At 43.7% G+C, this 17,236-nt stretch overlaps 1 protein-coding gene across 5 annotated transcripts in view; it reads right to left on the bottom strand.

Moving 5' to 3' along the window:
* Nucleotides 1-9,126: 9,126 nt before the first annotated feature.
* The window catches only part of LOC147726769 (baculoviral IAP repeat-containing protein 1-like), a 448,780-nt gene continuing 440,670 nt past the window's right edge, over nt 9,127-17,236 (bottom strand). For all 5 annotated transcript variants that reach the window (XM_086960812.1, XM_086960813.1, XM_086960811.1 and 2 more), the window contains one exon: nt 9,127-11,214. In XM_086960812.1, coding sequence (XP_086816938.1) covers nt 10,850-11,214 — 365 coding nt within the window. In that variant the 3' untranslated portion in view covers nt 9,127-10,849. The remainder of the gene's footprint in view (nt 11,215-17,236) is intronic.

The following is a 17,236-nucleotide window of genomic DNA, read 5'->3' on the forward strand; positions in this document are numbered from 1 at the left end:
GATTGTCTTTCTAGAATGTCTTTGGGAACTGAATACAATGAGTGTGATACTGATATTTCTGAGTGTGTGGTGGCAGCTGTAGATGCTGTTATAGAATTTCCTTCTATTTCTGAGCACACATAGAGAGAAGAATATGTTAAGGATCACAATCTTAATAAGGTCAGACAATTCATCATAGAAGGTTGGCCAGAAAGCAGAATACGTTCTGGTGGCATGAAGAAATTTGCTTACGTAGCTGATGAGCTGTCCATTGCTGATGAAATTGTCATGCGTCATGATTTGTTTATTCCTTCTGAGAATTTACGCAGCAAATTATTCAGTTAGCACATCAAGGTCACCTTGGTATTTCTAAAACTTGTCAATGCATCAAAGAATTTTATTGGTGGCCTTCCATGGAAGCTCAAGTGAAATCCTCCATTGAAACATATTCAGAGTGCCTTCTATCTGATAAAAGATGGAAAACTTTACAAACTCCCTTACATCCCGTTCTTTTCCATGTGGTCCCCAGGACAAAGTTGGCATATATCTTTCTGGACATTATGAGTTGTTACATGCACATAACACATTTTTAATTCTAATGGTAGATTACTTTTCAAAGTGGATGTTTTATTGCTTTTGTGATAGCCCCACCACTGAAAACACCATTACATTTTTTAGAACACACTTTTAAACTTGAAGGTTCTTCAAAATCTATTGTTAACGACAATGGCACTCCCTTTGTGTCTCAACATATGGGTAAATCTTTAGAACGTCATGACATTCAGCACTTTAAGGTAGCTCTCTATTCCCCATCTTCCAATGGACTGGTCGAGAGAGGTAACAGACTCATCAAAGAAGGTATTCAAACTGCCATTGCTTCAAGTTTAGATATTGGGGAATACTTGAAAGAAAACGTTTGATCTTACAACACTACTCCCCATTCCACCACTTGGGCTTCCACCTTTTACCTTGCTGAGAGGTAGAATGGCGCATTCTAGTTTATTTCCCACATGGTTATCTAACAAGTCTGAGTGAAAAATGGATTTATTGGATGTTGTCAAAGCCAGAGTGAAGAGCAACCAAGATGCCATGAGTCATTTAGACTCTCAACATTTTTTTGTGGTGATTCCTTGAAACCTGGTGATTGGGTTTTTAATTAAAAACCCCAAGAAGAGGGCGTGGCCAAGCTGAGCGACAAGATGGCTGCCTAATCTGTTGGCTCCACCAACCGAGAAAGAAAATACGTCCATTATCCGTTCATAAGTGCCTAAACTGGGGCTTTTACATCAGAATAATCAATCGGAAAGGCTGAGGACTGGACCGCTATCTCTTGAGGCCAGAAAGGAGCTACGGAACCCAAACAGTGCGATCTGCATCTGCAACCGACAAATCTGAGCCCGGAGGGAAGACAAAGGAACCAATGTCGCAGGATATTCTTGAAGCCATAATCACCGTCCGCACATCCTTGGAGTCGCGTATTGACACGGTGTCCACCGAAGTATCTCTTATCAGGGATTATATGTGTTCAATGAACTCGTGATTAAAGGATGTCGAAATCAAGGCGACCTTCCTGGTTGAAGAGACTTCAGAGTTGCAGAGAAAGGTGGATAATCTGCAAAAGCACGCTGCAAAACTGGAATCACACTTGGATGACTATAAAGGGTGCTCCAGGCGCAACAACATCCACATAATTGGGGTGCCGGAACAAGCTGAAGGGCCATCTGTGGACTTTTTTGTAGAAGAGTTGATCACTACTTACCTCAAGCCGTGAGTCCTCTCCAACTTCTTCTCAGTGGAGCGAGCGCACCGGGTGCCAGGGGGCCGCCCGAAGCCTGGAGCCCCCCCAAGACCACTTCTTGCCAGGATCTTCAACTTCTGCGACAGGGATGTCATCCTGCATGGTACCGGATCCGCCTCACCGGTGGAATTCCAAAACAGTTGCATCACTTTCTTCCCGGATTTCACCCTCAAGGTGCAACGACAACGACAAAGCTTCCTGGAAGTGAAGAAGGTGCTCCACGACAAGGACTTGAAATATACTATGATGTTCCTGGTCAAGTTGAGGGTGGAATTGGAGGGGATATCCTGGTTCTTCACCACCCCAGAGGAGACATGAGATTGGCTGGAGGGATGGCGCACGGCAGGCTGGCGTGAAGGGGGGAAAGTGATGCTCGAGCTTCTGGGGGTGGCTCGCCACAACGAGACTTGAACGAGGCGACGGGTGGTGCCGAATAACTGGTCTGTATGTTTTCCCTTTGGGAGGTGGAATGTGTTCAGGTGGATGGAGGGCTGTGGAGATGCAGCTGTCCCCGATAAATGCGTTGGACTTTTGATGTCTGGAGTTCGAATGTCGTAGATGATTTTACTAACTTATCTCCACAAACTTTGCCTGTTCCCCTGCTCACTCCGTGGGCGACGAGGGGGTATATTGGGTCCTTGTCGATGCTCTTAGCGTAAACATGTTAGGTTTTAATGTAAATATTGGTAAAATAAAATTACTCTGAGACGGGTACTCGGTTCGGCTGCACAAACTCGTACGTTCTTACAAGGATGGGCGATTGGCACTCTGCTAGTTTGGGTGGTGGGAGGTTTTGTTACCGCCAAGCAGGGAGGCAGGGTGGGGGGGTTGGGGGAATCTACGTTGGGGCTGTGGAGTGGGTGGGAGGGGATTGTCGTTGTGTGTTGATTTTAGTATTTTGTTTTTCAGGCATGTTATATCCGAATGGTCTCAAGAGCAGGTTGCGACAGATGAGGTGTTTGTAATGTTCTCATTGGTTACAGTGCTTAGGAAACAATGACATCCTTCCTCTTTTCCCCTTTGATGTGCTCCTCACTGGGTTACTTTGCACCTTTGACACAGAGCGATGGATACCAAGCATTGACAGAAACTGTTATCCTGGAATGTAAATGGGCTGGGAGATAAAATCAAAAGATGGGTGGTTCTCCAGTTCCTGAAACAGCACTCACCCGATGTTGTTCTTTTGTAGGAGACCCACCTATTGGGTAATCGTTGTAAGGCCCTGTCTCGGTGGGGATTCCAGATGGCTGCTCACTCTGCCTTTGGCTCCGGTTCCCGGGGGTTGGGCATTTTAGTTCATAAGTCCTTCTCCTTGACTGTCAACATGGTCCATACAGACCCCCTGGATAGATTTGTGGCGGTGTCCGGGGTTTGGGAGGGGGCTGCCCCCAACCTGGTATCAATGTATATTCCGCCAGGCCAACACCCACAGGCATTTATCAACCTTGGTGATCTTCTCCTGAACCTGTGGGACGGGAGATTGTTGATTGGGGGGGATTTTAATTCCATAGTTTCTGATTACCTGGATCGCTGGCCCCAAAAGACCCTGCCGATATCACGCAAACGCATACATAGTTTTTGGGGGGCTATGGGCCTGGTGGATGTCTGGAGGTGTCTACACCCCAGCGAGCTCTAATATTCGCCTCTCTCAGGGCCCCATCGATGCATGTCGAGTATAGACTATATACTTACACTCACGAAGCAGATCCACAATGTCAACGATATTCAACATTTGGCTAGGGGGATTTTGGATCACTCGCCCGTGCTGTGCAGGGTGGAAGTGGGGAACCCACGGTCAGCCGCGTGGCACCGCTTAACCCCTGGTATCCCACTATTCCCTCTATTAGGGCTAAAGTACTGAGCAAATCCAACCTTTATTTTCAGGTGAACCAGGGTTCGGTCATTTCATCTGTCTCGCTTTGGGAAGCCTATAAAACTGTCATTCGGGGGGTAGTGTTGGGACAGATTGCTGGACAAAACAAGGAAATAACTGCAGATCTGGTGCGCTTAGAGGGTATGGTCTAGATCTTAGAACACGCAGTCCGTATGCAGGACTCAGAGGAATCACGTCACAAGCGCCGTATTAAGATGAAAGAATTCTCTGATTTGGCCACTGACGCAGCTAAAGCACAATACAGGGCGACACTTAGCAGGATCTATTGCATGTACCAGAATGTGAAGGGGTAACCCGGCTGAGAGGTCAGGAGTGTGCTCCCTCCCTGTTTCCTGTTTAGGGCTCCCGTGAGCCTCCGTAGCTGACGAGCTATAGGTGAAGTACCTCCGCGCCCGAGAGGCAACGAAGCCTGGATTGTTTGGCAGCCTCTTAGCCACCCCAAACTGATCTCTACTGATGAAGGATACTATCCTGAAACACGAGCCATGTCTCGTGTCTAGAGATACCTTGTACCAAGCACCTGCTTGCACCAACCTTGGTGTAATACTTACGAACTTTGGCCTGAATCGTGTGAACTGCATGTACCAGAATGCGAAGGGGCGACCCGGCTGAGAGGTCAGGAGTGCGCTCCCTCCCTGTTTTCTCACTTAGCAGGATCTATGAAGTAGGCAATAAGGCAGGCAAGCTGCTGGCATGGTTGGACTGCAGAGATGGGGCAAGGCACGTAGTGGTTGAAATTGCCACCGAACAGCATTCCCATATTAACGCACCGCAAGACATTGCAGATGCATTTGGAAAACACTACCACTCCCTTTATACTTCCCGCACGACCTATTCAGAGGATGAGGCTTCATCTCTCCTCCATGATATTCATATACAAGCTCTTACTGCAGAGGACAGCTCCGATCTTTAGCGTGACCTCACTGTAACTGAAGTGGAGAAAGCCATCCATGACCTGCGCGGGGATAGCATCGGGTCCCAATGGGATCCCCATAGAATTATTTAGGTTGCCAGCGAACATGACTGCCCCTTATCTCACAGACATGTACCGGAAGCGTAAAGAGATTGGAATTGTTCCCGAGGACCACAGACTGGCTATCGTCATTGTCATCCACAAACCGAGCAAGCCCGCAGATCTGTGTTCTTCATATAGGCCCATTTTCTGCTCAATTGCAAGGCCAAGATCCTTTTAAGGTCCTCGCCACTCGTCTGTTACAGGTTCGTCCCACCCTGATCCACCCGTACCAGTCCGGGTTTATGCCGGCAAGAAACACATCTCTTAACATCCGCCGACTACACAGTGTACTCTGCAGGGCAGATACTATTAGAGAAGATGCAGTGGTGGTGTCCCTAGACACTGCATCTGCCTTCGACACTATTGAATGGCCATTCATGTTTACAGCGCTCCACAAGCTAGGATTTGTCTCGGAATTTATTAAATGGGTGCACCTTCTATATTGCCAACCATTGGCACAGGTGGTCGTCAACAATCGGAAATCCCCTGTTTTTTCTTTGGGTAGGAGCACCAGGCAGGGCTGCCCCCTATCACTGCTCCTCTTCGCCTTAGCCTTGGAGCCCTTGGTGGCGTGGATTCCTTCAGGACCCTGCTATCTGGGGCCTGAGATGGACTCATGGCTGGGAGGACCGCATATCATTGTATGCGGATGACATCCTGCTTTATCTAGCCTCCCCAGCAAAGTCGCTTAACGTAGTAATGGACATATTTCACATCTTCTGCAGATTCGCAAGATCAAGTGGTCCAAATCGGTGCTGTACGTCCTTAGGGGGCAGAAGCCCCGACTCCCCGGGGCTGCCAATTAACAGAGCCCTGGAAGGGTTTAAATATCTGGGAATCTGGGTATCCAAAGAACTGTCTCGATTATATGAGACTAACCTTCGGCCTCCGCTAGCACGTCTTAAATCTGATGTCCAGCACTGGATGTAGTTTCCCCTAACTCTCCTGGGGCGTGCGGCATTATTTAAGATGATGTCCGTCCCTCGACTTCTGTATGCGCTGCAAAACACGCCTATTCCGCTTGTGGCATCGTACTTCAAGGAACTAGAGTCTATAGTGCAGGAATTGACTCTAGTTTCTTGAAGTATGATGCCACGAGCATAATATGCGTGTTTTGCAGCTCATACAGAAGTCGGGGGACGGACATCATCTTAAATAATGCTGCATGCCCCAGGAGAGTTAGGGGAAGCTATTTGTACCTCGGACCTGGGGATCTAGGTTCGAGTCTTGGTAACGACGCCAAACATCCTGTGATTCTGGGCAAATCACTTAATCTCCCCATGCCTAACAAAAATGAATGTGTGTCCTCATGTAACGTAACTGGTGCTATGTAAAGCACTCTGATACCTGATTCAGTTCGGGTCAAGTTCGCGCTATATAAAACTCTGCAAAAAAAAAAAAAGGGTAAGCCCTCCGCATCGCCAAGTAAAAACTCACGTTGGGATGGTTTGACGGTGGCATTGGGCTTCCTGATATGAAAAGGTAATATTGGGCCTCGCAGCTCTTTGCTATCAACCAATGCAGATATAGATGGCACGATGACCCGGCCTTTCTCATAGACCGATGGCTCCTCCCTGGAGGCAGTTTTGAAGGGGCGTTGTATAGAAAATCTCCGACACGCCACTCTGGCACTGTGACCGGTTGGGTCGGTTGTCGTGTTCCCTGGGGTTCGATGACTGGGAGATCATCGGAATCTCCAGAATTGGGGACCTATGGAAATTGGGTGAGGTCATACTATTCTCCCGATTGCAGCAAGAGTAGGAAATGGCCAATTCTAAACAGTTTTGATATCTCCAAATCAGACACGCTTTGCTTGCAGTTCTCCCTAAAGGGGCTGACCTCCCTGAGTCCTCTCCGCTGGAGGACAGGATACTAGATGGCGATTTGCCTGAGAAGGCATGTCTCTCATATACAAGAAGCTCATTAACAACATGCCCGATCCCCTGATCCGCCTTAGAAGTAAATGGGACCATGATGTGATTAGGCTGGATGATTAAAAGTGGCGGGCTGCAGTGGCATCTCCACGCGAGGTCACCATCTCCTCCAGACTCCGTTTGGTCCAACTGAAAATCCTTCACAGAACATATTTGTCTGGACCCTCATTGGTACATATGGACTACACCCAAGACAGTAGTTGTGCATGACACTGTGGGCAAGAGGGCACCTTTGTTCCTACCCTGTGGGATTGTCCTACAATACAGAAATATTGGGAGGGCGTGGCACTTATGATGGAGGAGGCATTAGGACAACAGATACAATGTAACATCAAATTGATTTTATTGAATATTTGGGCCCCCATGGACCTCAGCGCTAAGGAGAGAATCTGGGCGGCTTTGGGCTTCGCACGTCTATGGAGGGCCCCCAACCCACCCAGCATTGCCGAGTACGCCAAGGACATGTACTGGTGTATGGTGACTGAGGTTCCTATTTATCCCTCCAGGGGGTGTCCGACGAAATGGTCACAAATATGGCGGTCTTGGAACACTTTTCAAGGGGATTTATGTGAACCACCTTGGAGCAGAGATGAGGGTTCTGCTGAATTTGTATATTATGCGACTCCTGATGACACTTATACTGTACTGTGCAATGAGCTCCTGTGCTGTATCAATGTGCTTTACGGATCATCTGAGCAATGTTGTGCTTTGATTACATGCCTCTTTTTCAAAACAAAAAAAAAACAAGAAAAAAAACAAGAAACTGAAACTAGTGCAACTCAAAATATTGCACCAAACCTACTACACAAGGATGACAATGAATACATTTGGAAGAACTGACACACCACTGTGTCTGCGGGGTTGCGAGACACCAGGCACTTTCTACCACAAATTGTGGGAATGCCCCAAAATTACACACTACTGGGAGGCTGTCATGGATACAATCTCACAGGTTTGTGGACCTAGTGTCCTTTAGAACCCAAGAGATGTCTCCTCAACATCTGGGAGCCGTCAGATCTTAATAATGCAGGTCAAGATTGGGCGACTTTAGTTATGATGCTGGCTAAAAGGAACATAGCTCAACACTGGGGGGGCACAGCCCGTTCCCACACATCGATAGTGGTGTAGCGATATGGATAGCGCAATGGTGGCTGAGAAAGTGGTCTATATCCGTAGAGGGTGCCCCAAGAAATGGACACAGGTGTGGGGGAAGTGGAATGCATTTAGAGGGAATATATGTACCCCGCAATCTGAAGAGTCAGAACCGGAGCTGAGCGTATAATGGACATGGTCAGAGCTGTTCTGGGAAAGTTGTTATTACTGTGGTCATAAGATGGGTGCATGTGGGGGATAACTGTGATGCAAAATTGATAAGGGTGTTATTTAAGTACTGACACAACTAAGTACCTATAATTTCAGATTTCTGTAATCAGTACCAACTTATGTAAAAGGACAATAAAAATGTTTTTTTTTAAAAAAACAAGAAAGTGTTGAAAGTTTCTTCTAGATTCTCTTCTCCAGTGCACGTTTGTAAAGTAAGCAGAGGTTCACCTCTTTTACTCAACAGGGGATGGTGGAATAAAAGGAATCTAGTACTCATTTCAAACTCTCAAGCTGGCATTATTGTCAATCACTCCGTTTCTAACACAGGCCAATCACAATCTTATAATTGGTTACACGATGTTGTTGCTCCCAAGGCTCTAAGTACCTTGCGTACACCTGTTCTTTCTTCTCATAGTGATACATGCTCACCTATTGCTCCTACAACTGTATTGTTGGGTGACAAAAGAGGAGAGACATGTGAGAAAAGTGTTGCTCGAACAAGGAGATTACCTGACAAATTTAAGGATTATGTTCTGGACTAATTTGTTCTTTTCTTTTCATTCTCCAGACTTTGTAAATCTTGCATTGCATGTGGTATCCTTCAAGTGTATTTTTCCTTATGTTAAATTTATTGTGTTTTCTACCATGTTTTCATTTCCTTTCATTTGCTAAGGAGGAAGATGTTACAGTAATGTTATTATTCCGGTGCACTAGATGAGTGCATGCATCCTTCCACGAGGTCCTTGCATGCAATCATCTTGTGTAAAAACGTATTTACATTTAACTGTGTTCCAAGCTCCGCAGCGTTTACTGTTTAGCGGACTTTCAAGCAACGTTCATTTTCGTGCTTGAATCCGCAGCAGGTGGACGCTGTGGTCGTGGGTGTATTCTGTTTCTGAATAAACACCCTTTTATTCAACAACTTTCTGCTGTTTTACATTCAACAGGTAGCCAGGGATAGCAACCGTCCTCTGGCACTGCTTTTATTATCCTTGGTTTCATTGCATGCAGAATCCGGAAAAGAAAGTAACATTTTACTTGCTGTAGTCACTACTCCTTTCTCTTTCCCAGCTTATTAGCCAGAAATCTGAGACTATTGAGGTACTAATAGTGGAACAATAGGTAAAGCCACTTCTGCTACTCTTGAAATTTCATTGAAGTGACACTCATGGTGATAAGGTAACTATTTCAATTTGTTTTTATTTGTTTGATTCATTAAAATCTTACAAAACAGCTAAAACGTATACAAATATAAAATGCGAAACAATGCATATATTCAAATACTATTTGTAAGACAATAAAATATTCTGTCCTTTAAAATTATCAATTTGGTAGAATCATCTTGACACTGATTATAGTCTATACAAAGACAGGCTTCCAACTTTTTTTGAACCAATATGAGAAATTTCACGAAAGCTGAATTAATTGATAGGTCATCTGGATCTAAGGTTGCCATTAGTGCCTGCCTACAAGTCCTTACACCTCGTTCATTAAACAGTTTCTTAAGTATACTTTTTCTTTCAGCTTCCAGGTTCGGGCAAAGGCACATTAAGTGTAAGATGTGTTCTTGACCAGATTTACATAGCCTACACAAACAGATATCTTCAGTTCTTTTCCATGGTGCCAAATGGCATAAGCCTGGAAAGATACCAAACCTAACATTCATAAAAATGTGTTTTTTTTTTTCGACCAAGATGTTTCCAGATAGGTTTGTATCTTCTTTTTCTTAAAACCATTTATAATTGGCCACGCATGCTGTCTTTTAACAAAGTTATCTTTGTCCTTTATCAAGGAAAGATAGTCAGTAATTTTATTTACTGTCTTTTTAAAACTCTCCTGCATAACCGGAGAGTTCCAGATAGGAGCTATACCATACTCATTAATTGCTAGATTTAAATAGGAGGCGGTAGTTAAGGAGCAGTTATTACTTATTTCTTGCAAAAGTAGACGAGATATTTCATTGTCGTAATCGTTTTTTATTCTGTTCCACACTTTCAATATGTTTCCTTTTCTTACAAGAGATTGGTCGTTTAGCCCGAATTCGAATCTCACTTGGGCTTGTGAGGCATTCTTTGGGAGGGAAAATAAAAGTCTGTAGGTTTTTGCAACCGAGGTGTTGATAATCTCTGCATCTTTCCCGTTGAGCACCTCACTGCCATATGTCAGAGTAGGTAATAATTTTGCTGCAATTGATTTTAATAAGGGACGATAAGACAAATCTCCAATGGATTTCTGGATTGATCTAAATGCACCGATAAGGGAGTTCGCTTTCCTTGTAATATCGCGTTTATGAGTCACGAACTTGCCATTATCACTGTAAGTTACTCCCAAGTTCTTATAGTCATTTACTTGTTCCAGTTTTTTTCCTTGCAGGAACCATGTATGTGCGTGCTTTAGTCGTACATTTTTTGTAATTACCAAAAGTAACTACATTAGCTGGATTTTTATTTATATTGTTTCTGGTATATCTATACCCCTGACAACACGACAAGGGTAGCAGAGTGCTTCATACAAAACATTAGAGAAGTAAAACAAACTAGACCATAAGACCAACTAGGTTTCAAACAGAGAGAGGCAATCAAATAGTGCAGAAATATAGGTTTCGAAAAAGTGGGTCTTTAAAATGGGATTCATTTCAATTGTAGGTTGTTAGAACAAACAAGTAAGCAACCTGCAGAATATGTTAATATATAAGCATAAATATATTAATATAATATTCAATACTTCCATATTGCTGACCTAGCTCATTACCACTAAAATATAAAGATATATATATAGCACTTATCATCATCACTAGTGTGTTTCATCTGTATGAGCGAGGTTCACATATAGTCCTTTCCAGTAGCAAAACATAAATGCATATGTATCATTAACAAAATTGGTTCAAACATTTCTCAAAGCTTTATCTATTGCTGTACGATTGGTGTGATAGGCAATTGCCATTCCCTATAAATGCTCAAAATTGATGACTGGGGATGCTGCTCCTTCATGGCATTAAACATCTTAACATCTTCTGCATCGAACAGCCAACCATACATGATAATTGTTGCTAGGCTGGGAAGCCTGGCGATGCACTGGACAAATGACTTCACAGTGATCGCATGACATTTGATTTGATGAGTGTAGACTCTGCTCACATTCAAATGTTTCAAGTCTGGCATGCTGTCAAGAGTTAGAAAAAAGTTGTTCCATCCTGATTCAGTAATATTGTGAATGCCCAGAAGATCTAGTTTTTGGATTTTTGGCAGGAATCCGTCTTGTGCTGTCCTAGCTGAAATATAAATATGAGAAATACCATGTTAATACGCTAGTAATCAATAAAGTAGGTGTCAGGCATGTATTAAAAAAGCACATTTTAGACTCTTCCTTGTGTATTCTCAGGCAATATGTGGGTATTATGCATATTATGTGGCTGATGTAAATTCATTCTGTGATCTATTTGGATTTCAATGATTGATTTCTAAGATATGAACTCTTTCTTTGGAACTGTTGCTTTGGCCCGAGCAGTTGCTCTAGATGCAGTCTATAATAAAGTACGTCAAGTCCTACTGTAGTGTTTCTATCTTTCACTCACATAAAACACATTGTTAACATTTTCATGCAACATTATCAAAACAAGATGAACAATGGCAATGTACTGAGTGTAGTAACCTTCTAGAATGCCGTTGGACATTAAGCAATGCCCTCTCATGAAAGGTGAGGCGTACCCAGCCTTGTGTTAAGTCCATAAACCACACAACATGCAGCTTTGGTTGAAAGTTTGATTTCTTCGGACTCAAACATCTGGCAACAGCAAGGTTGGGACCAACTATCCCTGCAAATGTACTTCACAGCAATCATCCCCCAACATTGTCTCTGTGAGCTCGTCACACTATATGACCTAATTCCATTCCATAGGCAAGCATCTCACAACACCCCCTTCCCAAAATATAAACAAATAATATTCAATCAATATATAAATAAAACAAGTGTATAGGCTAAACATGTACATGAATACAGAGTATATCGCTTTTAGCTTGCAAATCCTAAAATGTGAAAAAAGTAAACACTATTTACTGCAACCACAAAATCAAAAATATTATGAATAAGATAATAATTTAAAAATTAAAGTAATTTAAAATGTACATGAATACAGCGTGTAATATTTAACGTCAACCTGGAATGTGTACAATATTATACAACTGTATTTACTCCTACCACAAAATCATCAAAGTGTTTAGATCTCACACTTATTCTTTCCGACTTGGTCATTTCACGCACGCTATCCTCACTGCTGGTGTTCCTACAGCTTTCTACTCACTCCCTTGGCTGCCTTTGCTGTGCTTACCAGTGAACGTAACATGAATCTCCCATGCTAGTAGGCATATCTTCAAACCAATCATACTTCCTAGTGTCTGAAGCATCGTTCTGTGTTCCTGGAGCTATTTTCTGTTTATTTCCTTTGAACAGTGCTAATCTCTTAGCATGCCACACCTTCCTATCACTAAGTAACATAAAGTTACACAGAATTTTGATTACCTTTCAAGGCTCAGAATACCCTCTTTCTCCCTTAGTTGTGAGTCTTCCTTTCTTACGTTTCACAATATCTCCCTCTTAGAGGTTTATTTTCTTCACACCATGCAACATTTTATATCTTTGTTTGTATTTCACTTGACCTGATTCCAGGTGACCCCTCATTTTCTTCCCAGTGAACAATTCATTTTCGAAGTGTTTCCGAACCACCCTATATTATTTAACCCCGGGCAAAGCACTACGCTATGCTCGCCTAGTTTGCGAAGTTTGCTCTACTCTGCACTACTCGAACTGCACGTAGCACAGTGCAAACACGCAAAGCGTAGTGCAGCGGTCATTTTTTCCTTGCTCGCGGTCCTCAACGTCAAGTTGGGGACCGCAAGCAAGCAAAATGACATCCCGGCGAGACTTTTTCCTCGTTCGTGATCAGCAACATCAAGTTGCCGATCGCGAGCGTGGAAAATAAACCTTCAGCGAGATTCTCAACGCGGGAAGGTCAGGTTTCTCATTGCGAGTCGTCCCGTATGCTCGCGACCGCTTGCGATGGGAAACTACCAGTCCGCGTTGAGAAAGCTACTGCAATCATTGAAAACGGCATCTTGCACAGTGCGGACAGGGTACAAAGCAGTTCGCATAGTGCTAAGCGTAGCTCGCATAGTGCGAAGTGCACTTTGTGTAGCTTCGCAAAGCGTTACTTCGCAAACTACGCCCAGCCCTAATATTATCTTGGTGCGAGGAGATCTTCCTCTCATTAACTCAAAAAGGCAATGTTCAGTAGCTTCACACTTAGCCATTCTATAAGCACCAATAGTTTTCAATAGCTCATTTTCCCAATTAATGCGATTACTTTGATAATTCAATGATACCTTTTATTACACTATTGAAGTGCTCAGCATTACCATTCCCCTCAGGATGATAAAGGGCTGTGGTTTTATGGACATTTCCAGTTTTCTTCATGAATGTTTTGAAGGCATCCAAAATTACCTGTTTCCCATTGTCGATAACTACAACTTTGGGTAGACTTTCTTGGTAAAACACTTCCTCCAGAAAATTCACTAATGGCCAAGAATCTGCATTCTGTAACACCTTGATATCAGGCTATATAGAAAAATTATCCACCGCTACTAGGTACGTTTGGATACATTATTAAAATCTTGCAAGGGACCAAAAATAACACCCCTATCCTTTCCCATAGCGAATGTGGAACCACAGTAGGATGTAAAGGCGGTTTAAATGTAACCATTGCCTTGTCAGAATTGGTACATTTGGTGCATTCTCTCACCATCTTTTCAACATCTTTATCTACTCCCGGACACCAGCAGTACTGTTTAACTCTGTTCTTAGTTTTTACTATGCCAAGGGGACCTTTGTGGCTTAGATTGACTATTCTCTCATGCAACTCTTTTGGTGGTACCAGCCTGCCACTCTCAACAAGAACCCTTCCTCAACAGATTACTCATTCTTCACCTCCCAGAATGGCACAAGCTCCTTTCCAAGACGACTCTTTTCTGACCACCCATACTTTATACTTCATGACTATGATGACACAATTCTGTGCTATGGATGTCGTCCATGCATCTGGTTCTATACTTGTTCATTCTTCTGCAAACACCATAGCCACCAGCAATCATCCTAAACACATTTTGTCTCTTTACTTACGGGCAAAGGATAGCTTGCTTAAAAAATCTGCTAACTTATTACGGGCTACGGGAACATATCATACTTCGGATACATAATCTAAAAGTTGCATAGATAGCCTGATTATTCTCTGTGATACATTACAAAGGGCCCGATTATGAGTTTGGCGGTCCATAGAACCTATAAACTTGCAGTGGAGGTGCGGTGGCAGTCTCTGACCGTCGCACCAGCGGTACGACTGCCATATTACAACTAGAGCGGTTGGTACGCCATATGACTGCTGCAACCACCTGGGATGATGGAGCGCCGGTCTGTGGCCACAGTATGCTTGCCAGTGCTGCTGCGGCACCTCCAAGCATAATATGAGTTTCTTGACTGCATCACTTTTTAGGGCGGCAATCCCGCCATGAAAAGTGTGGCGTGAGTAAAGTATGGCGGAGAGGCCTCAGGGCCATGGGATGCTTGCAGAGGGGTACATGGTGTGCCCTCCTGTCTGCATGCACCCCATTTCCTGCACAGCATGACTGCACAGTCCATGCCGTGTAGGAAAGGGCTTTGGAGCTCCCATTGCAGTGCCTTTTTAATAGGCAACACCGTGGAACTGCCATAGGACCGCCCGCCAGACCACAAGATAACTTGTAATCTGATGGGTGGCTGGAGGTGAGGTTTGGTAGTGTGGGAGAGGGGCAGTGGCGTGGCGGCCCGCTCCTACACTGCCAAACTCATAATCAGTCCCTAAGGGCCAGTTGTACAACCAAGAAAATTGTGCATCGTAAATTGTGACTCTTTTGTGAGTTGCAATTAGCGAGGTGCAATTTGCGATGTACAACAGTGTATTTCACATTGTTTGCGATTCCCAATGGGGTCGCAAATTGCGAGGCTCACTAATATAAATGAGCCTCTCGCAATTTGCAAGCCCATTGGGAATGACATCCCTCCCAGGGATGGTGGCCTGCTGGGCTCAGCAGACCACCATATCTGGGACTGCTTTTTAATAATAATAAAGCAGCTTTTTTAAATACAGCCCGTTCTCCAGAATGGTTAAAGTAAAAAAATGCCAACTTTCTTTGCAACTTAAAATTCAACTTTACCATAAGTTGTGATTTAAATATTGAGTCCAGAAACACCAACCTCAAAATATCTATATTTTTCCCAATTGGAAATTACACATATATTGTAATTAGGTAATCCCAATGTTAGCGTATAGGAGAGAGATGCATCTTGCAGTAGTAAAAAACAAATGTAAGAGTTTTTCACTAACTGGACATGTAGTTGGCGAGGGTGTGAGTTATAGTACCTACGGGGCACGAGCTATAGTTACGTAAGATAACTATAACTATAACTGCTGAATTTCTATGCTTTTGTGTGTGTAAAATCTGAGCATAATTATTACGTCCCTGTAACCTTTGGTTTTTTTAGTGAATTCCAAAGTTTTTTAAAATTCTATTTCCTAACCATAACGTCCCTGTAACCTTTGCTTTTTTCAGTGAATTTCCACGTTTTTTTAATGCTATTTCCTAACTACACTTCTACAATAACCAATCAGACAGAAAAGAGACACACCGACTGCAGGCTCCAATTTGATGTATTTAGGCCCGTACATGAAACAAAGTGTGCCTCCCCTACATGTTTCAGTCTCCTGACCTTACTCCTGGATACAACCTGAAACTCAACGAGCTTGTTAAGTGACTAATTTTTGTCTTATACCAGTGGCTCTTGCGATGGGCCAGCCAATTGGAATGATTCCTGATGTATTATGATCTAAATAATAAATCACAAAGTAATTTTGCCCTCCAATGAGCAATCCAATTGAAACCTATACTTTAGTATGATCGTCACTGTTAATGTAATATGATCCTAACTATAAACTCCCTGTAAACTTTGATTTTTTCAGTGAATTTGTAAGTTTAAAAAAAATTATATTTCATCACTATAACGGCCATGTAACCTTTGTTTTTTCAGTGAATTTCAATTTTTTTTAAATTCTATCTCCTAACTATAACGTCTCTGTAACATTTGGTTTTTTAAGTGACTTTCTTAGGTTTTAAAATTTTATTTCGTAACTATAATCCCTAACTCTCGGGGGCAGCTGTCCAGATGGAGCCGAGGGCAGACAGAGCTGCTGAGAGTTTCACACTCAAGTGGTGCTGACCACATGGAGCCAGATGGAGCCTGGCACAGACAGAGTTACTGAGACCTTCACTTTCAGGGGCTGCTGACAAAATGCAGTCTAATGCAGACAGAGCTGCTGAAAGCTTCACTCTCGAGGGCTGCTGCCAGATGGACCACAGTGCAGACAAAGCTGCTGAGAGTTTCACTCTCACGGGCTACTGACCAGGTTGAGCCCTGTGAAGTCAGAGCTGCTGAGAGCTTCACTTTCAAAGGCTGCTGACTAGATGGAGCCTGCTGCAGACAGAGCTGAGTGTTTGTGTGAATAAGTATATGAGTGACTGACAGGTTGTATGAATGGCTATATTAGTGAGGTGAATGAGAGGGTGAATGAGAGACTATGGATGAGTGAGTGGGGGTGTGAATGGGTGTATAAAAGCATGTATGAGTGCTGTATTGGCGAGTGAGTACCTGTGTAACTGACTACATGTGTGAGTCACAGTGTCAGAGGGAGCCTGAGTGCCTGTAGGGGCGAGTGTGTGGGTATTGACTGGCTATATGTTTGACTGGGTGTGTGAGTGGCTGTACCAATGAATGAGTGGCTGTGTGAGTAAGCGCATGAGTTAGCGAGATGTTGTATGAGTGGGTGCATGGGTGACTGAGAGGGTGGATTAGTGGCTTTTTAGGTGAATGAGTGTGTGTGTGTGAGTATCTATATGGGTGTGTTAAAAGGTGCATTAGTAGCTTTATGGGTGAGTCAGACGGTGTGTGAGTAGCTCTATGGGTGACAGACTCTGTGTGAGTGGCTGTATGGGTGTGTGAGTGGTTGCTTAGCTTTCTGAGGGGGACTGTGAGTGAGTGTGTGATCCTGAGTGGGTCTTTGAGGGGTGTGTGAGTCTCTGAGTGGGTCTGTGAGTGGGTAAATGAGTGTACATGTGGGTCTGGGAGTAGGTGTGTGAGTGTCTGAGTGGACCTGTTAGTGGGTGTGTGAGGGGCTAAATGGGTCTGTGAGTAGGCACATGAGTTTCTGAGTA

This window comes from Lissotriton vulgaris, chromosome 3_1 (genome assembly GCF_964263255.1).
Source record: "Lissotriton vulgaris chromosome 3_1, aLisVul1.2, whole genome shotgun sequence".
In the NCBI taxonomy this organism is placed as follows: Eukaryota; Metazoa; Chordata; class Amphibia; order Caudata; family Salamandridae; genus Lissotriton; species Lissotriton vulgaris.